The 24,313-nt window shown below is 70.4% G+C and overlaps 2 protein-coding genes across 2 annotated transcripts in view; both read left to right on the forward strand.

Annotated features, from left to right (window-relative positions):
• The first annotated feature begins 485 nt into the window (after window positions 1-485).
• SPIB (Spi-B transcription factor) lies at window positions 486-5,881 on the forward strand. The gene is made up of 6 exons (XM_039510113.1): window positions 486-551; window positions 1,599-1,626; window positions 2,280-2,367; window positions 3,077-3,273; window positions 3,719-3,878; window positions 5,398-5,881. Exons 1-6 carry the CDS (start codon window positions 529-531, stop codon window positions 5,703-5,705), a joined length of 804 nt encoding a protein of 267 aa, XP_039366047.1. The 5' UTR covers window positions 486-528; the 3' UTR covers window positions 5,706-5,881.
• A 2,724-nt stretch (window positions 5,882-8,605) lies between these two features.
• The window catches only part of MYBPC2 (myosin binding protein C2), a 30,560-nt gene continuing 14,852 nt past the window's right edge, over window positions 8,606-24,313 (forward strand). Inside the window, exons 1-12 of the mRNA XM_039510199.1 lie at window positions 8,606-8,673; window positions 12,640-12,714; window positions 14,216-14,242; window positions 15,284-15,361; window positions 16,357-16,505; window positions 17,033-17,150; window positions 17,502-17,550; window positions 19,540-19,599; window positions 20,477-20,676; window positions 22,335-22,467; window positions 23,546-23,670; window positions 23,756-23,852. Coding sequence (XP_039366133.1) covers window positions 8,652-8,673; window positions 12,640-12,714; window positions 14,216-14,242; window positions 15,284-15,361; window positions 16,357-16,505; window positions 17,033-17,150; window positions 17,502-17,550; window positions 19,540-19,599; window positions 20,477-20,676; window positions 22,335-22,467; window positions 23,546-23,670; window positions 23,756-23,852 — 1,133 coding nt within the window. The 5' untranslated portion in view covers window positions 8,606-8,651. The remainder of the gene's footprint in view (window positions 8,674-12,639; window positions 12,715-14,215; window positions 14,243-15,283; window positions 15,362-16,356; window positions 16,506-17,032; window positions 17,151-17,501; window positions 17,551-19,539; window positions 19,600-20,476; window positions 20,677-22,334; window positions 22,468-23,545; window positions 23,671-23,755; window positions 23,853-24,313) is intronic.

Raw genomic sequence — 24,313 nt, forward strand, 5'->3', positions numbered from 1 at the left:
AAGTGGGGGGGTTCACACCCTGAAGTCCTGCAGGGGGGGCCAGGCCAGTCTTGGGGGGCTGCGTGGATCCCGCCCTGGCCCCATGGCTGAAGTTTCCTGTTCCTGTGCTCCGGGATGGGCAGGAATCGCGGGGGGGGCTGGTGAACAGGCTCCTGCCTGAGGGGGCAGGATTGTGGGGTGTCTGGGGTGGGGGGCATGGGCCAGCAGCAGGGAACTGGGCTGCCCCCCTGCACGGACCCCCTCTGGGCTTTACCCCCCCATCCCATGGCCACAGGGGGAGGAACTAGTCCCATTCCCATGCCCTCCCCCTCACGTCGGTCGGTCCGTGCCTCTCTCTTTCCTGGCACAAGTGTCTGATTGTGCAAGGCTCAGCCCCGCCCCACCGGGGGATTTCTGCTGTGAGCTCACCCCCGCCCCCGCTGGCCACCCCTCCGTGCCAAATAAAACCGAGTCGCAGCCGCTGGCCAGAGCAGAGACGCCCCGATCCCCCCCAGGCGCGCACAGATCCCCCCACCCCCAGCCCCGAGGATGCTCGCACTTGAATCGGCACAGTAAGTGGGGGGGGGGGCAGAGTGGGGCCTGGGGCCTGTCCCCTCTAGGGGGCACCAGCTCCCATCCACCCCCAGGGCAGGGACTGGCGGGCTCAGGGGGGCAGGGAATGGGGCCTGTCCCCTCTGGGGGGCACCAGCTCCCATCCACCCCCAGGGCAGGGACTGGCTGGCCCAGGGGGGTGGAGAATGGGGCAGGGGCCTGTCCCCTCCGGGGGGCACCAGCTCCCATCTGGCCCCAGGGCAGGGACTGGCGGGCTCAGGGGGGCAGGGAACGGGGCCTGTCCCCTCTGGGGGGCGCCGGCTCCCCTCCGGGGAGTGGGGGGACGGGTGTGATATTTGGGGGGGGGGCACCTGGCCCTCACCCCGGCAGGACAGAGGTGTCTGGCCAGGTCTGCCCCAGGGCTGGGTGTGGGGCAGCTGCCAGGCGGGGATAGGGAGCATGGGGGGTGCGTCCCTCCCCACAGGGCAAGTCAATGGGGCTGGCCCCTCTTCCCCCCGCCCAGTGTCCTGACCCCAAAGACAGGTCAGCCCCCCCCGCCCCTGGCCTGCAGCTGACGTGTGGGGGGGTGAATCAGAGGAGGGATAGTGAGGGGCACTGCTGGGGGGTCTCTATGCAGAAGGGTTTGGGGGGGTCTTTTCCCATGCACCAAAGCGTGTGCCCCCCCCAGCACAGTGGCAGGTGCCCCCCCAGCACAGTGGCAGGTGCCCCTCCTTCACTCTCTCTCTCTCCCCCATGCAAATTCGGGGGGGGATTTGAATATTTCCTCTCTCTGGGGAAAGTGGAACAGAGACGACTCATTTGCATGTGAAGGGGGGGCTCCACCTGCCAGCTCCCCCCCCCCCAGCCAGGCTGCTGCCCCCCCCCTCGCCCCGGCCAGGCCCCTGCACTGTCAGCAGCTGCTCTGCCCCCTGGCTGGGATTGGGGCTGTTCCCACCTGCTGGGGGTGGGGGGAGGGCTGGGCTGGACCCCCTGTGGGGCTGGGGGGGCTGGGTTCAGTGCCACCCCCACCCCCCACTTTAACCCCTGCCTGCCCCCTGTCCCCGCAGGTTCGATGGGTCCCACTATGGCTACACGGTAAGACCCCTGCACCCCCGAATTGTCTCTGTCCCCCTCTGCCCCACAGCTCGGCCCCCCCCCGCCCCAGCTCCCTTCACCCCTCATTTACATAAAACCCAGACACCCTCCCCCCCACTACCCCATCCCCTTAGACATCGTCTGTGGTGAAAACCCCTCCCCTCCCCTCCGGACTCCTGGGTTCTGTCTGGCCTGTGGGAGAGGACCGGGGTCCAGGCAGAGGGTGTGCTGGGAGCCAGGACTCCTGGGTTCTCTCCCTGGCTCTGGGAGGGGAGTGGGGTCTAGTGGTTAGAGCAGGGGGGCTGGGAGCCAGGACTCCTGGGTTCTCTCCCGGCTCTGGGAGGGGAGTGGGGTCTAGTGGTTAGAGCAGGGTGAGGCTGGGAGCCAGGACGCCTGGGTTCTATCCTGGCTTTGGGAGGGAAGTGGGGTCTAGTGGTTAGTGCAGGGGGGCTGGGAGCCAGGACTCCTGGGTTCAATCCTGGCTCTGGGAGGGGAGTGGGGTCTAGCGGATGGGGGTGGGGGGTTGGGAGCCAGGATTCCTGGGTTCTGGGAGGGGAGTGGGGGCTAGTGGGTAGGGGTCGGGGTCGGGGCTGGGTGTGGGTCCTGGTACTCCGAGGGGGGGTCGGCTGCTCTCATTCTGTGCCCCTCCCCAGTACCCCGAAGGCAGCTTCTATGACCTGGATTCCTGCAAACAGACCCCCAGCTTCCCCCACTACCTGAGCGACGCCGAGGGCCCCACAGGTGAGACCCCCCCCATCTCCCACCTGCTCACCCTGCCCCCTGGGGCGCCACGGGTTTCCCCCGGCGCGTCACAGCGCCCCCTGGCGGAGAGGGGGCAGGGCCTCAGGGATTCCCCCCTGACGTCACGGCTCCCCCCCATGAGGGGAGGGGAAGGGGCAGGTCCAGGCATCATGCAAATTACCTGGCTCGGGGATTTGCGTATTTCCAGCCCCGCAGGCCCGAGGGGCACAAAGGGCCTTTCTCTGGGCTTCCTGCCCCCCGGGCCCCCCACATCTGGGCACCGGACGCCTGGGTTCTCTCCCCGGCTCTGGGAGGGGAGTGGGGTCCAGTGGGTAGAGCAGGGGGGCTGGGAGCCAGGACTCCTGGGTTCTCTCCCTGGCTCTGGGAGGGGAGTGGGGTCCAGTGGGTAGAGCAGGGGGCCTGGGAGCCAGGACTCCTGGGTTCTCTCCCCGGCTCTGGGAGGGGAGTGGGGTCTAGTGGTTAGAGCAGGGGGGCTGGGAGGCAGGACTCCTGGGTTCTCTCCCTGGTTCTGGGAGGGGAGTGGGGCCTAGTGGTTAGAGCAGGGGGGCTGGGAGGCAGGACTCCTGGGTTCTCTCCCTGGCTCTGGGAGGGGAGTGGGGCCTAGTGGTTAGAGCAGGGGGGCTGGGAGCCAGGACTCCTGGGTTCTCTCCCTTTCTCATGCTGCCCCCCCACCCCCATTGCTTGGCAGATCCTGTTGTGAACTGGCTGGAGCTACAGGATCTTGGCTACGAGGCCTTCGATTCGGGGCAGCTGGCCCCACTGCAGAATGTCCAGGTCTCCTACACGCCTGGCCTCTACCCGCAGCTCTCGCTGGAGGCCGTCTACAGCCTGGAGGGGGCGCCACCGGGGCAGAGCCACCTCCCAGTGGACAACTACAGCACCCAGGTGAGGGGCACTGCCTGGGGCAGGCTGGCTGGGAGCCGGGACTCCGGGGTTCTCTCCCCGGCTCTGGGAGGGGAGTGCGGTGTAATGGTTAGAGTGGGGGGGCTGGGAGCCGGGACTCCTGGGTTCTCTCCCTGGCTCTGAGAGGGGAGTGGGGGCTGGTGGTTAGAGCAGGCGGGACTGGGAGCCAGGACTCCTGGGTTCTCTCCCCGGCTCTGGGCAGGGAGTGGGGTCTAGTGGTTAGAGCAGGGTATGGGGGGGGGTGTCCTCTGGGTGGCAGATTTGTGTGCCCTATGTGAGGGGCTTCACTGAAGAGGTCCCAGCTGGGGGAAGTGGGGGGGGGCAGGGAAGGGGGGGCTGGGATGGGGGGCAGGGAAGGTTTTCTGTGGGCTGCCCCAGGCACGTTCCCCTTGCTGGGCCCGTTAACGCCTTCTCCTGCTCCCTGCAGCCCTGTGCCCCCTACGGGGCCTGCCCCCCGGCCGGCGCCCTGGCCAGCCCCCCGGTCTCCGAGGACGAGGAGTTCCCCCTGGAGAGCCCGGCCCTGGAGGTGTCCGACAGCGACTCAGACGAGAACCTCTCGGCGGAGGGGTCGCCCGGCTACGAGGCGGGTAGGTGCCAGCTGGGCGGGTGCCCCACGTGCCCAGCTCCCGGCCCGTGGGGGAATGGCCAGGACCCTGTCACCCCCCATGTCTCACCTGGGACGTGGAGGTGACCCCCATCATCCGCCCCCCCCACACACACATCCCGCCCGGTACGCGGGGGTGACCCTATCGTCCCCTCCCGGCCACATCCTCCCCAGTACATGTATGTGACCCCCGCATCCTGCCTGGTATGCGGATGTGACCCCGTCTCCCACGCCCCCCCCATCCCACCCGGCACATGGACACAACCCCTCCGCCTGTAGACACGACCCCGTCCCACCACCCCGGCACGTGGACACGACCTCGTCTACCCCCCGCAGCCCGTGGCCATGTCCCTGTCCCATCCCTCCTGGCCCGTAGACATGTGTCCCCCAACTCCCCCAGCACGTAGACACGAGCCCATCCCGTCCTTCCTGGCCCGTAGACGTGTCCCCCCCAACTCCCCCCCGCCCGTAGACACGAGCCCATCCCGTCCTTCCTGGCCCGTAGACACGTCCCGGTCCCCCAGCCCTTGGGCACGTCCCCGGCCCCTGGGCGTGTCCGTCCCCCGCCTGTGGGCACGTCCCTGTCCCCGCCCCAGCACCTCGGCACGTCCCGCCCCGCCTGTGGGCACGTCCCCGTCCCCCCCCCCCCGGGACCTGGGCACGTCCCCGCCCCGTCTCCCTGCCTGTGGGCACGTCCTGCTCCACGTCTCCAGCATCTGGGCACGTCCCTGTCCCCGCCCCAGCACCTGGGCACGTCCCGCCCCGGCCCGTCGCCTGTGGGCACGTCCCGTTCTCTACCCCCAGCACCTCAGCACGTCCCCGCCCCGCCTGTGGGCACGTCCCGTTCTCTACCCCAGCACCTGGGCACATCCTGCTCCACGTCTCCAGCACCTGGGCACGTCCCGTCCCCGCCCCAGCACCTGGGCACGTCCCGCCCGTCCCCCGCCTGTGGGCACGTCCCGTCCCCCGCCCCGGGACCTGGGCACGTCCCGCCCGTCCCCTGCCTGTGGGCACGTCCCGTCCCCCGCCCGGGACCTGGGCACGTCCGCCCGTCCCCGCCTGTGGGCACGTCCCCGTCCCCCTGCCCCTGGGACCTGGGCACGTCCCCGCCCCGTCCCCCAGCCCGTGGGCACGTCCAGCTCCACCTCTCCAGCACCGGGGCAAGTCACCGTCCCCCCGCCCGTGGGCACGTCCTGCTCCACGTCTCCAGCACCTGGGCACGTCCCCGTCCCCCCGCCCGTGGGCACGTCCCCGTCCCCCCGCCCGTGGGCACGTCCCCGCCCTGTCCCCACTGCCTGTGGGCACGCGTCCCGTCCCCGCCCCGGGACCTGGGCACGTCCCGCCCGTCCCCCGCCTGTGGGCACGTCCCGCCCCTGCCCCGTCCCTGGGCACGTCCCGCCCGTCCCCTGCCTGTGGGCACGTCCCGTCCCCCGCCCGTGGGCACGTCCCGCCCCGTCGCCGCGGCCCCGCCCCAGCCCCCCTTGACGCCCTGCTCCCCGCAGGCTCCCGGCGGAAGCTGCGGCTCTATCAGTTCCTGCTGGACCTGCTGCGACGCGGCGCCATGCGGGAGTGCGTGTGGTGGGTGGAGCGCGAGGCCGGCGTCTTCCAGTTCTCCTCCAAGCACAAGGAGCTGCTGGCCCACCGCTGGGGGCGGCAGAAGGGGAACCGCAAGGCCATGACCTACCAGAAGATGGCCCGGGCCCTGCGCAACTACGGCAAGACGGGCGAGATCCGCAAGGTCAAGAAGAAACTGACCTACCAGTTCGGCCAGGCGCTGCTGGGGCCGCCGGGCGCCAACGCCCCTTCGTAGGGCCCCGGGCGGCGGGACTGGACAGTGCACTGAGCTGCCCTGCGGGGGGCGCTGGGAACGGACTGGCCCCCCACCCCCAAAGCCGCCCCACAGAGCTCTCCCCAGGAGCCAGGACGCCTGGGTTCCATCCCCGGCTCTGGGAGGGGAGTGGGGGCTAGCGGTTAGAGCAGGGGAGCTGGGAGCCAGGACTCCTGGGTTCTCTCCCCGGCTCTGGGAGGGGAGTGGGGGCTAGCGGTTAGAGCAGGGGAGCTGGGAGCCAGGACTCCTGGGTTCTCTCCCCGGCTCTGGGAGGGGAGTGGGGCCTAATGGATTAGGGGGGGTGGGGCTGGGAACCAGGACTCCTGGGTTCTCTCCCCGGCTCTGGGAGGGGACTGGGGCCTAATGGATTTGGGGGAGCGGGCCTGGGAGTCAGGACTCCTGGGTTCTCTCCCTGGCTCTGGGATGGGAGTGGGGCCTAATGGATTTGGGGGGGGGGATGGGGCTGAGAAGCAGGACTCCTGGGTTCTCTCCTTGGCTCTGGGAGGGGAGTGGGGCCTAGTGGATTGGCGGGGCTGGGAGGCAGGACTCCTGGGTTCTCTCCTTGGCTCTGGGAGGGGAGTGGGGCCTAGTGGATTGGCGGGGCTGGGAGGCAGGACTCCTGGGTTCTCTCCCCGGCTCTGGGAGGGGAGTGGGGCCTAGTGGATTGGCGGGGCTGGGAGGCAGGACTCCTGGGTTCTCTCCTTGGCTCTGGGAGGGGAGTGGGGCCTAGTGGATTTGGCGGGGCTGGGAGGCAGGACTCCTGGGTTCTGTCCTTGGCTCTGGCCAGAGCTCATTTTAAATTCTCTCTGCGAGGATTCGGCCCCTGGGGGGGTGAATACAGAGAGTCGGGTGTATATTTAATGTTCCGCACGGGCACCTCAGAGTTTGTATAAAATCAGGTCTTTTTTTTTTTTTTTTTAAGCGATCGAGTCTGTATAATTTTGTAAATTCCTAATAAAATCTTCTTAAAAAATAGGTGCTGGGATGCAGCTGGCTCTGGGGTGGGGCTCGGGGGCTGGGTGTACGGGGACCCCTCGCCCGGTGCTGGGATGCGTCTGGCTCTGGAGTGGGGCGTGGGGGCTGGGTATCCGGGGACCCCTCACCCGGTGCTGAGCCGCGGCTGGCTCTGGGGTGGGGCGCGGGGGCTGGGCGCCCAGTGCTGGGATGCGGCTGGCTCTGGGGTGGGGAGCGGGGGCTGGGTGTACGGGGACCCCTCACCCGGTGCTGAGCCGTGGCTGGCTCTGGGGTGGGGCGCGGGGACTGGGCGCCCACTGCTGGGATGCGGCTGGCTCTGGGGTGGGGTGCGGGGGCTGGGTGTACGGGGACCCCTCGCCCAGTGCTGGGATGCAGCTGGCTCTGGGGTGGGGCGCGGGGGCTGGGTGTACGGGTACCCCTCGCCCGGTGCTGGGATGCGGCTGGCTCTGGGGTGGGGCACGGGGGCTGGGTGTACGGGGACCCCTCGCCCGGTGCTGGGATGCGGCTGGCTCTGGGGTGGGGCGCGGGGGCTGGGTGTACGGGGACCCCTCGCCCGGTGGTGGGATGCGGCGGGCTCTGGGGTGGGGCGCGGGGGCTGGGTGTACGGGTACCCCTCGCCCGGTGGTGGGATGCGGCTGGCTCTGGGGTGGGGCACGGGGCTGGGTGTGGGGACCTCGCCCAGTGCTGGGATGCAGCTGGCTCTGGGGTGGGGCGCGGGGCTGGGTGTCCGGGACCCCTCACCGGTGCTGGGATGCGGCTGGCTCTGGGGTGGGGCGCGGGGGCTGGGCGCCCGGTGCTGGGATGCGGCTGGCTCTGGGGTGGGGCACGGGGGCTGGGTGTACGGGTACCCCTCACCCGGTGCTGGGATGCGGCTGGCTCTGGGGTGGGGCGCGGGGGCTGGGCGCCCAGTGCTGGGATGCGGCTGGCTCTGGGGTGGGGTGCGGGGGCTGGGTGTACAGGGACCCCTCGCCCGGTGCTGGGATGCAGCTGGCTCTGGGGTGGGGCACGGGGGCTGGGTCTCCGGGGACCCCTCGCCCGGTGCTGGGATGCGGCTGGCTCTGGGGTGGGGCACGGGGGCTGGGTACACAGAGACCCCCCCCCACCCTGCGGCATGCGGCGTATCCTGGCCCCCAGCCCGGGGATTAGGCAGCAGATGGCCGAGGTGCCTTGGAATTACCAGCTCGCCGGCCTGCCCCGGGCCCTTGATCCCGGCGCTGACGGACGAAGGGACGTGGCGCTCGGCTCGGGTTTCACGGGCTTCAGAGCGGGGAGGGGGGCGCCCAGGGGACGGTCGTACCCCGGCCTGCCCCCCTGGGTACTGCAGCCTGGGGCCGGGTGGGAGCCGGCGCCCCCTGGTGGGGACAGGCCCCTGCCCCAGTCCCTGCCCCCCTGAGCCAGCCAGTCCCTGCCCTGGGGCCGGGTGGGAGCCGGCGCCCCCTGGTGGGGACAGGCCCCTGCCCCAGTCCCTGCCCCCCTGAGCCAGCCAGTCCCTGCCCTGGGGCCGGGTGGGAGCCGGCGCCCCCCGGAGGGGACAGGCCCCTGCCCCAGTCCCTGCCCCCCGACCCAGCCAGTCCCTGCCCTGGGGCCCAGGTGGGAGCCGGTGCCCCCGGTGGGGCAGACCCTGGACCCCATTCCCTCCCCCCTAAGCATGGTGACTTGGAGGTGGGGGTGTATCTGGCGTGTTCTAGTCCTGCCCCCCCCCCCCCCGATCACCCCACGTCCCTGCCGGCCCCAGGCTCCATCCCCCCACCCGGCTGTTTCTCCCAAGGCCAAGCCTGGGATTTAAAGCAGTTGATGGCAGGGATCAGGAATTTGGCCGGGGGCCTGGGGTCAGGTGACAGCTCCTTGGCTGCCCCCCCATCCCAGAGGGGGGGCCCCCCTGCTTTAAAGGCCCCTGGCCGGGCGCTCCCCGGGGAGACGGCGTCGCCCGGCCCACGCAGACAGGGTGCAGCCATGCCTGAGCCTAAGCAAGCTGGTAAGCTCCTGGGTGCCCCCCACCCACACACCGGGGTGGGGGCGGGCACTGACCCTGAATACACAGGCTGTGGGGGTGCCCCCTGCATGGGGGGCACAGGCCAAGGTTGACACCCCATTGGGGCAGCCTGTCTCTGAGGGGGATGGTGCCAGGGCTGGGTGGGGGGGTGACAGGGCAGGGACCCCCCTTGGCAGTCCAAGCTTGGGGGGTGCAGCCAGGAGATGGGGGGAGCAGGGGGAGCGCGCTGGTTGTGGGGGAGGGGCTGCCAGCTGCTCCAGCCCCGGCCTCTCCCAGCGGGTGGGAGGTGGGGGGGGACGCTGTGGGGAGCCGGGGGGGGGAGGCTGCTGCGTGAATTCCTGCCCTCCCCCCGCGAAATGCTCCACTGGGTCTGTGGCCCCAGGGCTGCCCTCATCGGGGGGGTGGGGGGCAGGAGGTACCCAGAGACCCCTCCACACCCCACTGGCTGGACTGCTGGGGTGGGCTTAGCTCAGAGGGTTTGTGAGTTGGGGTGTCAGTGTCTCTGTTGGGGGGACTCTCACAGCCTGGGGGGGGCTCTGTGCCAAACAGCTGGTGTGTTGGGGGTGGGGGGCCGGGGGGCCGGCTGGGCTGTGTTGTCTGTGTGCCCTGCGCTGGGGCTGGGGATAGTGGGATGCGTGTGTGTGTGTGTGTGTGTGTGTGTCCATCACACAGGGCCGTGTGCTCTGTGCCTGGAGGGGTGTGTGTGTGTGTGGGGGGGGGTGTCCCTCACACATGCCTGGAGGGATTTGTCTGTGTCTGTGTCTTGAGGTGTGTGTCACTCACACAGGGCCATGTGCTCCGTGCGTGGCCGTGTGTGTGTGTGTGTGTGTGTGTGTGTGTGTGTGTATTGGGGTGTGTCCCCCTCATGCAGGGCCGTGTGCTCCGTGCTGGAGGTGTGTGTGTGTATTGGGGTGTATGTCCCACACACATGCCTGGTGGGGTGTGTGTGTGTAGGGGTGTGTGTCCCACACACGTGCCTGGCGGGGTGTGTGTGTGTAGGGGTGTGTGTGTGTGTATTGGGGTGTGTGTCCCACACACGTGCCGGGTGGGGTGTAGGGGGCTGTGGCGACCTTTCCCCGCGGCCCGGCCTGGCCAGGTGTCCGGCTGGGTCTGGGGCTCTGTCTCTGGGTCGGGGTGTGTGTGTGTTTCTCTGCCCCCCACAGGGGATGGGGGGGGAGGGATTTCAGAGCTTAGCACCTGCCCCCCCCCACCGGCGGGGGGGGAGCTGAGGGGCCGCCCGCCGATGTGCTGAGCCCAGGTGCTTTTCCTCCGGGCCGGGGTCCGGTTACTCCTCCGGCGCGGGCGGGTGGGGGGGTCCCGAGCCAGTGGCTAATTATAACCCCCCCACCCCCCTTTCAGCGCATCCCGCTCGCTCCCTGCCCCTAGTAGGGCACGGTGCCCCCCAGCTGCAACGTGAGACGGGGCCGGGAAAAGCCACACGCTTGGGGGGGCCCCCAGGTGCAGGTGCTAAATCAAATCCTGCTGCCCGTCTGCCCCCCCCCAGCGCTGGGGAGAAGAGACCCACCGGGATCCAGCCCTTCCCACTGTGATTGGGGGGGGGCGCTGCACAGATCGACCCCCCCCCCCAAGTTCAGGGCCCTTGTCACACCCAGCGGGAGACCCAGCCCCTGCCCTGATGCGCTCCCGGTCGAGGGAGATTTTTAAATGGGGGAAACTGAGTCAGGGAGCGGCAAAGCGACTTGCCCGGGCTGTGTGGGGCAGAGCGGGGAATGAACCCAGGAGTCCGGGTCTAGTGTCTGACCTGCAGGGAGCGAGAAAGGTGGCGAGGGCAGGGGGTGGGGAGGTCAAGTCCTGCTAAAGGCCAGAAACTCCCAGGGAAGGCTGGATGGAGACTGTGCATTGATAGGGTGGAGATGCAGCCACCTCTGGGGTGGTGCGCAGGGACTGGGTACACGGGGACCCAGGGCTGAGACCCCTCTGGGCCCAGAGAGGCGGCCCCTCTGCAGCGGGAGGGCTGTTTAAACAGGGCCCCTGCGATGCAGCCACCTCTGGGGTGGCGCGGGGTAGGAAGGCGGCCCGGGGCGGGGGGGAGTGGGGCAGGGGGCTCCCCCCGCCCCCCAGGCCTGCTGCCCTTCTCCCTGCAGCGCTGAGTGGCAGCTCCCGCTGGGCTGGCTCCCAGGGACGACAGCTGGGCCCGGCTATTCCTGCTGGGAGCGGGCCGGCCAGGGCTATATTAGGGGGGGTCGCGGAGGTGGTCAGAGGCCCGGCTTTATCGGGAGCAGCTGGAATGCCGGAGTCAGCGCATGGGAGGGCTGGCAGAGCTGGGGGGGCCAGGTGCTGCTCCCCCCTGCCGGGTAGGCCCAGCCCCCCCCCCCCGCCCAGCCTCCTGGCCCTACATAGCAGGTAATTGCTGCCTCTGTCGCTCAGATTAGCACCCCCGGGAGACGTGTTCGCACCTCGGGGCAGGGGAGCCGGGCAGCTGCCCGGGGGCGGGGGGGGGGGGGGAACATCCTGCCAGTGACGGGGCGGGTAGGGGCGGGGGCTGGGGTCCCAGCAGGTGTGGGGCGTGACCAGGTTATAAGCCAGAGGGGCTGGGGGTGGGGTGGGGGTGGATGGGGATAGAGAGATGGGGGAGTGGATGGGGATGGATAGAGGGGTGGATGGATGGAGGGAGGGACTGGCTGGAGGGATGCCTAGAGGGATGGAGGGATGGATAGAGGGATGTGGATGGATGGATGGATGGAGAGAGGGATGGATGGATAGAGGTGCGGAGGTGTGGATGGAGGGGTGGATGGATGGATGGGTGGATGGAAGGGTGGATAGATGGCGAGGGGTGGAGGGATGGATAGAGGTGTGGAGGAGTGGATGGATGGAGGGATGGATAGATGGAGGGGTGGATGGATGGGTGGATGGGTGGATGGAAGGGTGGCTAGATGGCAAGGGGTGGATAGATGGAGGGGTGTGGATGGAGGGGTGTGTCTGTGCCCCACATGCACAGGCTCAGGGCTGCAGCCCAGCTTTGGCCCAGCCCTGGGTGGCACCGTCAGTGCCAGACCCCTGGGGGGTCCCGCTCTGCCTGCAGGGCCCCTGAGCCCCCTCTGCTGCCCCCGGGAGCTCTGCCCGGCTGATCCTCCCGAGCCAGCCCCCTGGGAGAGCCTGGTTCTGTCTGCGGGGCCCCCAGCCGGGGTTTGCAGGGCCCCAGACCCCCATCAGTCTCGCCCCAAAGCCGGGTCTTAGCCCCTTAGCTATCTGCCAGCTGAGCTGCACCCCAGGCCACGGAGCCCCCAAGTCTCCCTCCCCCCACCTGCATTTGTGTGTATTAAAGGCCATTCTGGTGGTTGTAACCCCAACCCGTCCTCCTCGCTGTGCCCCCCCACTCCAGTCGGTGCGTCCTCTGCACACCTCACCTCCAGCTCGTTAATAAAGCGATAACTAGCGAGGGCCCCAGAGCCGAGCCCCTGTGTGTGGGGGGGGTCACCGCTCGAAACGGCTCCGCTCGCCGAGGGGCAGGCTGGGAGCCCAATCACGCCCGCCGGAGAAAGTCAAGTCTCCGCTGGGAACACAGATCCCTTTACCAGCCAGCGCCGCAGCCCTGGCCAAAGACAGCAGCTGGCCTGGCTACGAGCCAACCCGCCCCGGCCGGACTAATAGTTTGACAGAGTCCCAAAGAGCCGTTCCGTGAGCTCCCTGGGCTTGCCGGCGGGGTAACCGGAATAGCCCGGCCCCCTTTAGCAGACCTCCACCCCGGTGGAATCGCCCCGGGTTTGGGAAGGATTAACAGCCGAGCTCCTCGGCCGGTTCTTTTGCAACTCTTGGGCACCAGGCAGCCGGGCCTGGCGATGAGAACGGGTTTGAGCAGAGCCCCGGGGCTCCAGGCCGGACGGGACAATCCAGCCGGACTCCCGGCTAGCCCAGGTCATTCGGCCTCCCCCTGCGTTGACTCCAGCCAGCCCGTTTGACCTTCTTTTTCCACGTCTCTGCCACCAGCTGCCGAAAAGAAAGAGAAGAAGAAAGAGGAGAAGAAGAAAGAGGAGAAGAAAGAGGCCCCAGAACCCCCCAAAGGTCAGAGCTGGGGCTGGGCTGGGGGGGATCTTGGGGGGGTGACGCTTCCCACCCCGCTCTCAGGGCGCTTCGCGGTGAAAACAAGCCAACGGTGATTTGGGGGAGAGGCGAGATCCCAGCGGGCGCACGGGAAAGGGGGGGGCCGTAATATAAAACCGGGACCCGAACCTCGACCCGCTTAACTTGCTGATTCGGCTGCGTCGAAAGGATCCGTCCAGGGCCCGGCTCTGACCCCTTTTCCCACCCACCCAAACCGCGCCTCCGGCGTGGCCGCTGGAAGCACCCTGGGCATTTTGTTGCAGGGCCGGAGACCTCAGCCCCACCCATAGACCGGGCGCCTGTCACAGAGTGTGGGGGAGTCGGGGCCCTGCACCCCCCACTTCCTGCCTTGCACCGGGACTCTCAGCCGGCCGGGAACACAGAAGGTTTATTAGCCGACAGGAACAGCCCAACACAGAGCTTGTGGGTACAGGAAACGGGACCCCTCAGTCAGGTCCCTCTTGGGGGATGGGGACCCCAGACTCCGGTTCTGGGCCTCTCCCATCTCCCCAGCGAGCCCCAAACTGAAACCCCTTCCCCCTGCCTCCCCCAGCCACCCCACCCCGGCCCCTCCTCCAGCCTTTGTCCAGGTTCCCGGGCAGAAGGTGTCGCCTGGCGCCAGCCCCCTCCTGGGCTCAGGTTACAGGGAAACCGCGGCCCTTTCCCCACTGGCCGTCAGGTATCACCCCGCAGCGAAGTCACCCCCTTGTTTCCCGTCCCCACCTAGTACTGGTGCAGCACCCCGGGGAAACTGAGGCACACCCCGTGTTAGCAGAAAACAATAAACTAGTGAAACTCCCCTGCACCACTCCCAGGTGAACACTCCCCACTCCGGCCCAGCGCCTTCCTGTCCGCCCCCGTGACGAACTGGGAATGTTCTTGATGTTTTCTTTGAATCCTGAGTGGGGGGTATTGACCTGGGAAGGTTGCAGGGGAGTTTTGCTGGGACTGGCTGCATTGGGGGATGGGAGACTTTCCTTGAGGGGCGATACCTGAGCACCATGAGAACCCGGGAACTGGACAAAGGCTGGAGGAGGGGCCGGGGGGAGGCTGAGGGAGGCGGCTGGAGGGAGTTTGTTTGGAGCTGGCTGGGGAGACGGGGCGAGGCCCAGAGCCTGGATCTGGGGTCCCCACCCCCCAAGAGGGAGCTGACTGAGGGGGTCCCGTGGTCTGCACCTGCAAGGCCTGTCTGGGACCGTGTTCCTGCTGTGTTACCGGCTGCCTGAGAGTCGTGGTGAACGGCAGGAAGCCGGGGGTGCAGGTCCTGGTCTCCCCGACACTCCGTGACACCCCCTCTCCCCCATCGTTACACACGCAGGGGAAACACCCCCCCCCCCCCACACACCCACTTCGTCCCGCTGGGGGCAGTGCCAAGCACTGGGTTTGGGGGGGGCTGTGATTGTGGGGGGGGGGCGACTGGATACTGCGTTTCTGGCTGATCCAAATCCTGGTTTCCTTTCAGAAGCCCCAGTGGAGCAGCACCCAGAGGGTGAGCGGGTCTGGGACGGGACGCGGCCTTCGCATGCGCCCCTGGCAGAGAACATCCCCCACTCCTGGCATTGATAGCCCAGGCCCCGGGAACCCGGCACCCAGACGTGCCCCGTCCCCCCACTACATCTCAGCCCCCGGGAACCCAGCACCCAGACGGGCCCCGTCCCCCCCCCCCGCTACATCCCAGCGCCCGGGAACCCGGCACCCAGACGCGCCCCGTCCCCCCCGCTACATCCCAGCGCTCGGGAACCCGGCACCCAGACGCGCCCGTCCCCCCCGCGACATCCCAGACCCCGGGAACCCCGCACCCAGACGCGCCCGTCCCCGGCTACGTCCCAGCGCCGGGAACCCGGCACACAGACGGGCCCCGTCCCCCCAGATACGTCCCCGCGCCCGGGAACCCGGCACCCAGACGGGCCCCCTCCCCCCCGGCTACGTCCCAGCGCCCGGGAACCCGGCACCCAGACGGGCCCCGTCCCCCCCGCTACGTCCCAGCCCCCAGGAACCCGGCACCCAGACGCGCCCCGTCCCCCCCGCTACATCCCAGCGCCGGGAACCCGGCACCCAGACGCGCCCGTCCCCGGCTACGTCCCAGCGCCGGGATCCGGCACCCAGACGCGCCCGTCCCCCGGCTACATCCCAGCACCGGGAACCCGGCACCCAGACGCGCCCGTCCCCCGCTCGTCCCAGCCCGGGAACCCGGCACCCAGACGGGCCCGTCCCCGCTACATCTCAGCCCCCGGGAACCCAGCACCCAGACGGGCCCCGTCCCCCCCGGCTACGTCCCAGCGCCCGGGAACCCGGCACCCAGACGGGCCCCGTCCCCCCCGGCTACGTCCCAGCGCCCGGGAACCCGGCACCCAGACGGGCCCCGTCCCCCCCGGCTACGTCCCAGCGCCCGGGAACCCGGCACCCAGACGGGCCCCGTCCCCCCCGGCTACGTCCCAGCCCCTGGGATCTCCCAGCACCCCCGCAGCCCCGGACCCCCTCCGCTGCGCTGCAGCCCCAGGCAGCCTGTCCTGACCCCCGTCTCCCGCAGGCGCTAAGCCCCAGGACAAGCCGGAGGAGCCCCCCAGCCTGTTCCTGCAGAAGCCAGGCCATGTGCTTGTGGAGTGCGGTAGGTCTGGGGGGTGGGGGGTGTTGGGGAATCCGGGGATGCTGGCCAGACGGGAGTGGGGGGGCTCCAGCCAGAGGGGGTCAGGAGATCGGGGTCACTGTCCAGAGGGGATCAGGGGATGGGGGGCTCCGGCGGGCGGGGGGCTCCGGTCGGAGGGGGCGGGGGCTGCCTGAGGCCGGCGGGCAGGTGGGGGGGGGGTGTCGGAGGATGAGGTGGCTCCGGCCGGAGAGGGAAGGGGCGGGGGCTGCCTGAAGCCAGCGGGCGGGGGGGTGTCGAGGGAGGGGGCGGGGCTTCCTGCGGGGAATCAGGGATGGGGGCTCCGGCCGGACGGGAGGGCTGCCTGCGGCGGGCGAGGGGATGTCGGGGATGTGGGCCCCGGCCGGAGGGTGGGGCAGGGCTGCCTGCGGCGGGCGGGCGGGCGTCGGGGTACGTGGGGCCGGCCGGGGCTGCGGGGGTGTCTGGTTAAGGGGGCTCGGCCGGGGCTGCGGGCGGGGTGTCGGGGTGCAGGGCCCGGGGCTGCTGCGGCCTGGGGTGTCGGCCGGGGCTGCGGGCGGGGGTGTCAGGGTACGGAGGGCTCGGCCGGGGCTGCGGGGGTGTCGGGGTGCAGGGGCCCAGCCGGGGCTGCGGGCGGGGGTGTCGGGTGCAGGGGCCCAGCCGGGGCTGCAGGCGGGGGTGTCGGGGGCCCAGCCGGGCTGCCGGGGCTGGGGTGCAGGGTGCGGGGCCCAGCCGGCTGCGGGCAGGGGTGTCGGGGTGCGGAGGCCCAGCCGGCTGCGGGCGGGGTGTCGGCAGCCGGGGCTGCGGGTGTCGGGTGCTGCGGGCGGGGTGTCGGGTGCAGGGGCCCGGCCGGGGTGTCCGGGGCCAGGCGGGGCTGCGGGCGGGGTGTCGGGGCGGCCGGGGCTGCTGCGGGCGGGGGTGTCGGGGTGCGGGGCCCGGCCGGGGTGTCGGGGCCCGGCCGGGGCTGCTGCGGGCGGGGCGCTGAGTGCCCCGCGCCCCCAGGAAGGAGGTGGCGGTCCAGGTGCACGTGGACGGCTCCCAGCTCTCGGCCCGGCCGGGCGTGAAGTGGTTCAAGGGGAAGTGGCTGGAGCTGGGCATCAAGAGCGGCCTCCGCTTCCAGTTCAAGGAGACCTTCGACAAGGAGAAGAAGGTGGGGGCGCGGGGGCAGGGCGTCGGGTGGGGAGGGCGGGCAGGGGGGTGTCCGGGCCTGGGAGCAGCGGGCCTGGGGGGGTGTCCGGGCCTGGGGGAGGGGTGTCCGGGCCTGGGAGCGGCCGGGCAGAGGGGGTGTCCGGGCCTGGGGAGCAGCCGGAGCAGGGGTGTCCGGCCTGGGAGCGGCCGGAGGCAGAGGGTGTCCGGGCCTGGGGCGGCCGGAGCGGGGGTGTCCGGGCTTGGGGAGCGGCCGGGGCGGGTGTCGGGCCTGGGGGTGTCCGGGCCTGGGGCGGCCGGAGGGGGGTGTCCGGGCCTGGGGAGCGGCAGCGGGGGTGTCCGAGCAGGGGTTGCGGCTGCAGGTCCAGCCCCTCCCAGCGCCCCCAGCCCAGCCCCTCTGTCCCCCGTGGGCCCCGCCCGGCCTGGGGGTCCCCTGGCTTTGTGGGTGTCCCTGTGGGTCGATCGCCCGCCAGAGCCCGGGGCCGGGGGGAGCAGCCGCGGACGGACAGATGGACGGACCCCCCCCCCCAGGTGTACGTCTTCGAGCTGCACATCGGGAAGGTGGTGATCGGGGACCGGGGCGACTATCGCTGCGAGGTGACCGGCAAGGAGAAGAGCGACATCTGCACCTTCAACATCGACGTGGAGGGTGAGCCGGGGGGCAGGGACCCCCCAGGGCAGGGACACGCCCCTAGAGCCCCCAGGCTGGGGAGACCCTGAACCCCCCAGAGCCGCCCCAAGCTGGGGAAACCCCAACCCCCCTCAGAACCCTCCAGGCTGGGGAGACACCAAACCCTGCCAGGGCTGGGCCAACCCAGGGCAGGGACACCCCCAAAACTGCCCCAGGGCAAGACACCCCCCAGAGTCCCCCCAAGGCTGGGGAGACCCCCGGACCTCACCCTGAGCAGGGACATGCCCCCAGAGCAGAGGCGGTATATGTGCGGGGGGGGATCATGGGGGCTGGAGCAGGTGTCATGCTGTCCCCATCCCTCTTTCCCAGCCCCACGGACGGAGGAGAGTGACAATGTGCTCCAGGCCTTCAAACGGACGTGAGTGCCAGCCCCCCACAGTGCCCCCCATAACTCCCCCACCAGCGCCCCACAGCCAGTGCCCCATAGGGCCTCACAGCATCCCCCACAACCCCTGCCAGTGCTCCACAGAATCCCCCACAATTCCCCCCACCAGTGGCCCCCACAGCGTCTCACACAACTTCCCCGCTGGCCCGGAGGTCAGAGGCTCGGGGCTCTGGACCCAGCCAGGACCCTCTTCGGCGTGACTCCCCTCCGGGCCCACTCTGCTAGGGGGAGCCTCCCGGGACCGACCTCGGGCCGCTCAGCCCCCCCGGTTCCCGCCGTGAGCTCCCCAAACTCGCCTCCGCCAGCGTCGCAAAACAGAAGGTTTCTTAGTCGGCAGGAGCCCGGGGGTTCCCAAACTGGGGTTCACGAAATGTTCCAGGGGGTTCTCGGGGGAAAGGTCCCCTAGTGGCGGAGAGACCTGTCCCTGGGGACCCCGGGGCCAGCAGCCCGGAGCCCCTGGACTTGCAAGAGCGAAGCAGCTCAAAGCCACCGTATCGATCCCGGCGAGGAGACGAAACGTCCAGACGCCTCGTAAGAAGGGCAAGGGGAGGGGGCTATTTTTTGCCGTTTTTAAAGTGAAACAGGCAGCGAGTTAGGGTGTCGAGACAGTGAGGGTGAAAAATCGGGACAGGGGTGATACGTGTCCGTCTCTGCCGTGGGCCCCCTCAGGGAGTCCCCGTGCTCCGGACCCCCCGGGGCCTCCACCCCCTAAAGGGGCCGATGCCCCCCCGCCCCCCGCCCTGCTCTCTAGCCCGGAGACGTCGTTGCCCCGGAGTCCCCGGGCAAAGCTCTGGGGCTGCTCCCCACGAAGCCAGGCGGGACTCGGGGGGGGAGCCCCCTTTCTGGGAGCAGACTGTCTCCAGGGCAAGAAGCTCACGCGGCTTCCACCTTCCTGGGTCTGACTCCGGAGCATCCAGCATCCCCGTCCCCCCATGCGCTTCCCGCAGCGAGTGCGCCGGGGGGGGGGGGTCCTGGGGGGGCCACAGGGTCCTGCCCCCCCACTCCGCAGTCAGACGTGACTCTCAGCCGGCCGGTAACACAGAGGTTTATTCGATGACAGGAACAGGGTCTAACACAGAGCTTGTAGGTACCGTGAACCGGACCCCTCGGCCGGGTCCGTTCTGGGGGGCAGGGAGCCAGACCCCCACGTCTGCCCTCACTCCCCATCCCCAGCCAGCCCCAGACTGACTCACCCTCCAGCCCCTCCCCTCTGCTCAGCCCCTTTGCCGGGCCAGGAGGTCACCTGATCCTTTGTTCTCCAGCCCCTTGAGCATCCCCTTGCGGGGAGGGGCCCGGCCATTAGTTGCCCTGAGACAGAGTGTCGGCCATTCTCTGTGCAGACGGGATCACAGGGGCCTTCCTGGGCTCTGCAAGGATTGTACACCCTGATCCCCCCACCTAGACACCTAGGCAGGGGCGGCTCCAGGCCCCCGCCCGCCAAGCCGCGGGGGGCGCCGTGAAACCTTCAATCCGAGGGAATCCATGAAGACTCGGCACAGCGCTGCCAACCCCTGACCTAGACACCTGGGAACGGCATAGGGGAAACTGAGGCACCCACGCGGTATTCAGAGACAACATTCCCACTTTGTCACACCCACCAGTGCCCCACAGCTCCCTACAGCATCCCCCATAACCCCCCCGCCAGTGCCCCACAGCTCCCTACAGCATCCCCCATAACCCCCCCGCCAGTGCCTCACAGCTCCCTACAGCATCCCCCATAACCCCCAACGCCAGTGCCCCACAGCTCCCCCATAATCCCACATGCCAGTGCCCCACAACTCCCCCGCCAGTGCCCCCCACAACCTCCCACCAGTGCCCCACAGCTTCCCCATAATCCCACATGCCAGTGCCCCACAGCTCCCCACAGCCAGTGCCCTGCCCCGCTCCCCACAGCACCCCCCACTGGCTGGGCCCCACTCCTGGGGCGGGGTGAGACTCTCTCTCTCTCTCGCTCTCTCTCAGGGGGGAGGGGAAGGACAACGTGGCCGGGGAGCTGGACTTCAGTGGCCTGCTAAAGAAGAGGTAGGTGCCGGGGGGGGGGGGGGCAGTGTCTGTCCGTCCGTCCCTGGGGCGGGGCGGTGGGTGGATCTGTCTGTCCGTCTGTCCCTGAGGCTCTGGGTGGGTGTGTCTGTCTGTCAGTCCCTGAGGTGGGCGGGGGGATGGACGCTGGCTCTGACTGTCTCTGGGGCGGAGGGGATGCTGGGTCTGTCTGTCTGTCTGTCCCTGGGGCGGGGCAGTGGGTGGGTCTGTCTGTCTGTCCCTGGGGTCGAGCGGTGGGTGTGTCTGTCTGTCAGTCCCTGAAGTGGGGGGCGGGGGGACGCTGGGTCTGTCTGTCCATCTGTCTCTGAGGTGGGGGGGGGTCACTGGGTGTGTCTGTCTGTCCCTCCCTGCGGTGGGGCATCGGATGGGTCTGTCTGTCCCAGGGTCCCAGGCTCTGGTCTCTGCCCTGGTCCGGCCCCAGGCTCCTGGGCGTGACCCCGGTAGTGGGTCGGCACCGCAGCCCCCCTCCCCCCCCCCGGTCCCAGCCGGGGCCAGCACCCTCCATCCCTCCCCAGGGCTCCCTGGTGGAGCGGGAGATGCTCTGTCCGGGCCAAGCCACCCCTGGGTGCCCAGGTCCGGTCCCACATCTGCCCCTGCTGGTAGGTGAGGATTGCTCAGCTGGGGCCAGGGGTGTGTGTGTGTGTGTGTGTGTGTGTGTCTTTGTTTCACTGGCCCCTCTGCTGAGCTGGGTTGTTAATGACTGTGTTACCCCCAGCCACCAGGGGACACCCCCCCCCCCGCAAACTCATAGGGAAACTGAGGCAGGCCTCGGCTTCATCAAAACTTGGGCCTAGTTCGTGGGTGGAGGGTTTTTTTTGCCGGCTCCGCTTTGACGCCCCCCCCCCCCCGCTCGCCCCAGGGAGGTGCAGGTGGAGGAGAAGAAGAAGAAGAAGAAGGACGACGAGGAAGACGCCTTCCCCCCCGAGATCTGGGAGCTGCTCAAGGGGGTGACGAAGAAGAGCGAATACGAGCGAATCGCCTTCCAGTACGGGATCACGGACCTGCGCGGGATGCTGAAGCGCCTCAAGAAGGCCAAGGTGGAGGTCAAGAAGAGCGCAGGTCTGTGGGGGCGGGGGGGGCACCTGGCTGGGGTGGGGGGGGATCCATCCCTTCCCGTGTCATGGTCCGACCCCCCAGCCCATCCCCTGCTCAGCAACACCCCCCAGAGCCCAGCCCCAGGGACCCCCCCGCTGTTCCCCCCCACTGCCCCCCGAACCCAGCCCCTGTCCCAGAGACCCCCGCTGCTGTTCCCCACTGCCCCAGAACCCAGCCCCTGTCCCAGGGACCCCCTCTGCCCCCACTGCCCAGCCCCTGTCCCAGGACCCCCGCTGCCCCTGAGCCCAGCCCCAGGGACCCCCGCTGTTCCCCACTGCCCCAGAACCCAGCCCCTGTCCCAGGACCCCACTGCCCCCAGCCCAGGGACCCCGCTGTTCCCCACTGCCCCCGAACCCAGCCCCTGTCCCAGGGACCCCCACTGCCCCCAGCCCAGCCCCTGTCCCAGGGCCCCTCCCGCTGCCCCTGAGCCCAGCCCCAGAGACCCCCGCTGTTCCCCACTGCCCCAGAACCCAGCCCCTGTCCCAGAGACCCCCCCCGCTGTTCCCCACTGCCCCCGAACCCAGCCCCTGTCCCAGGGACCCCACTGCCCCCAGCCCAGCCCCTGTCCCAGGGCCCCTCCTGCTGCCCCTGAGCCCAGCCCCAGGGACCCCGCTGTTCCCCACTGCCCCCGAACCCAGCCCCTGTCCCAGGGACCCCGCGCTTCCCCAATGAGCCGAGCCCCAGTGACCCCACTGCCCCCAGCCCAGCCCCTGTCCCAGGGACCTCCCGCTGCCCCTGAGCTGAGCCCCAGGGACCCCACTGCCCCCAGCCCAGCCCCTGTCCCAGGGACCCCCGCTGCTCCCTGAGCCCAGACCCAGGGACCCCTGCTGCCACCTCAGGGCCCAGCCCCATGTTCCCCTGTGTGTCCAGCTCCTCCAGAACCTCCCCTGAGAGCCCCGACCCCGCTCAGCCCCTGCGCCCCGAGAGCCCCCGACCCCGCTCAGCCCCTGCGCCCGAGAGCCCCGACCCCGCTCAGCCCCTGCCCCCGAGCCCCGACCCCGCTCAGCCCCTGCGCCCCGAGAGCCCCGACCCGCTCAGCCCCTGCGCCCCGAGAGCCCCGACTCCGCTCAGCCCCTGCGCCCCGAGCCCCGACTCCGCTCAGCCCCTGCGCCCCGAGCCCCGACTCCCGCTCAGCCCCTCCGCCCCACCCCGAGAGCCCCCACTCCGCTCAGCCCCTGCGCCCCGAGCCCCCACTCCCGCTCAGCCCCTGCGCCCCGAGCCCCGACTCGCTCAGCCCCTGCGCCCCGAGAGCCCCCGACTCGCTCAGCCTCCGCCCACCCCGAGAGCCCCCACTCCCGCTCAGCCCCTCGCGCCCGAGCCCCCACTCCCGCTCAGCCCCTCGCCCCGAGCCCCGACTCCCGCTCAGCCTCGCGCCCGAGCCCCCGACTCGCTCAGCCTCTGCGCCCCGAGAGCCCCGACTCGCTCAGCCCCTGCGCCCCACCTCTCGAGCCCCGAGTCCCGCTCAGCCCCTCGCCCCGAGAGCCCCACTCCGCTCAGCCCCTGCCCCCACCCGAGAGCCCCTGAGTCCCGCTCAGCCCCTGCGCCCCGAGCCCCGACTCCGCTCAGCCCCTGTGCCCCGAGAGCCCCCCACTCCCGCTCAGCCCCCTGCCCCCCCCCCGCAGCCTTCACGAAGAAGCTGGACCCGGCCTACCAGGTGGACAAGGGCAACAAGGTCAAGATGGTGGTGGAGATCAGCGACCCCGACCTGCCCATCAAGTGGTACAAGAACGGGCAGGAGCTGAAACCCAGCGCCAAGTGAGCGGGGGCCAGGCCTGGCTTGGGTGCAGGGCTGGGGTCTGGGCTGGGGGGGCACAGCTCGACGGGGGGTGCAGGGCTGGGGGGACACTGGGGTCTGGGGTGCTGGGCTGGGGGCGCAGGGCTCTGGGGGGGCTGGGTGCTGGGCTGGGGGCCAAGGGCTGGGGGTGCAGCTCGACTGGGGCGCCAGGCTGGAGGCGCAGAGCTGGGGATGCTGGGCTGGGGGCGGCTCAGCTGGGGCTGGGCTGGGTGCAGGGCTCTGGGGCTGGGGACACGGGCTGGGGAGCATGGCTCAGCTGGGGGCTGGGCTGGGGGTGCAGGGCTCTGGGGCTGGGTGCTGGGCTGGGGGGACACGGGGCTGGGGGCGCTGGCTGGGCTGGGGCGCTGGGCTCTGGGGGCACAGGGCTTGGGGGCGGCTCAGCTGGGGGCTGGGCTGGGGTGCAGGGCTCTGGGGGCTGGGTGCTGGGCTGGGGACACGGGGCTGGGGGCGTGGCTCAGCTGGGGCTGGGTGCTGGGCTGGGGCTGGGGGCTGGGCTCTGGGGGCATGGCTCAGCTGGGGGCTGGGCTGGGGCTGTGCAGGGCTCTGGGGGCTGGGTGCTGGGCTGGGGGACACAGGGCTGGGGCGTGGCTCAGCTGGGGCTGGGCTGGCAGCTGGGGGCTGGGCTCTGGGGGCTGGGCGGCTGGGCTGGGTGCTGGGCTCTGGGGGACGGGGCTGGGGCGCAGCTCAGCTGGGGCTGGGCTGGGGCTGGGCTCTGGGGGCACGGGGCTGGGGCGCGGCTCAGCTGGGCTGGGCTGGGGGCTGGGCTCTGGGGCACGGGGCTGGGGCGCGGCTCAGCTGGGGGCTGGGCTGGGGGCTGGGCTCTGGGGAGCACGGGGCTGGGGCGGCTCAGCTGGGGGCTGGGCTGGGGCTGGGCTCTGGGGAGCACGGGGCTGGGCGCGGCTCAGCTGGGGTGCAGGGCTCTGGGGCTGGGCTCTGGGGGCACGGGGCTGGGGGGCGAGGCTCAGCGGGGCTGGGTGCAGGGCTCTGGGGACTGGGCCGGGGGCCGCTCCGCTGCTGGCTCCTCTGACCCCGCCCCAGGTACCTCTTTGAGAACGTGGGCAAGAAGCGGATCCTGACCATTAACAAGTGCACCCTGGCCGACGACGCGGCCTACGAGTGCGCCGTGGCCGACGAGAAACTCTTCACCGAGCTCTGCGTGAAGGGTGAGCGCGAGGCGGTGTGGGGAGGGGAACAGGCTCCGCCCCGGCTCCGCCCCAGCTCCGTCTGACCCTCCCCCTCCGCCCGCAGAGCCGCCCGTGGTGATCACCAAGGGCCTGGACGACCATCAGATGTTCGTGGGCGACCGGGTGGAGCTGCAGGTCGAGGTGTCGGAGGAAGGAGCCCAGTCAGCGCGTCCGTCCGTCTGCCCCACCCCGTCCGTCCGCCCCACCCGTCCGACTGTCCAGCCATCTGCTCCCACCCCCGTCCGTCTGTCTGTCCATCCGTCTCCAGCCCCGTCCGTCCGCCCCCACCCCCGTCCGTCTGTCCAGCCATCTGCTCCCACCCCGTCCGTCTGTCCGTCCGTCCGTCCCCACCCCCGTCCGTCTGTCCAGCCATCCGTCCCCACCCCTGTCCGTCTGTCTCCGCCCATCTGTCCGTCTGTCCCCACCCCCCTCCGTCCGTCCCCATGCCTGTCCACCCGTCTGCTCTCCCGCCTGCCTGTCTGCCCCTCTGCCTGTCTGCCCCAGCCCGTCCGTCCCCCACCCATCTGCCCCACCCGTCCGTCCGTCCCCACCCCGTCCGACTGTCCAGCCATCTGCTCCACCCCGTCCGTCTGTCTGTCCATCCGTCTCAGCCCGTCCGTCT

Source organism: Mauremys reevesii, linkage group 22 (genome assembly GCF_016161935.1).
Source record: "Mauremys reevesii isolate NIE-2019 linkage group 22, ASM1616193v1, whole genome shotgun sequence".
NCBI classification, from domain to species: Eukaryota; Metazoa; Chordata; order Testudines; family Geoemydidae; genus Mauremys; species Mauremys reevesii.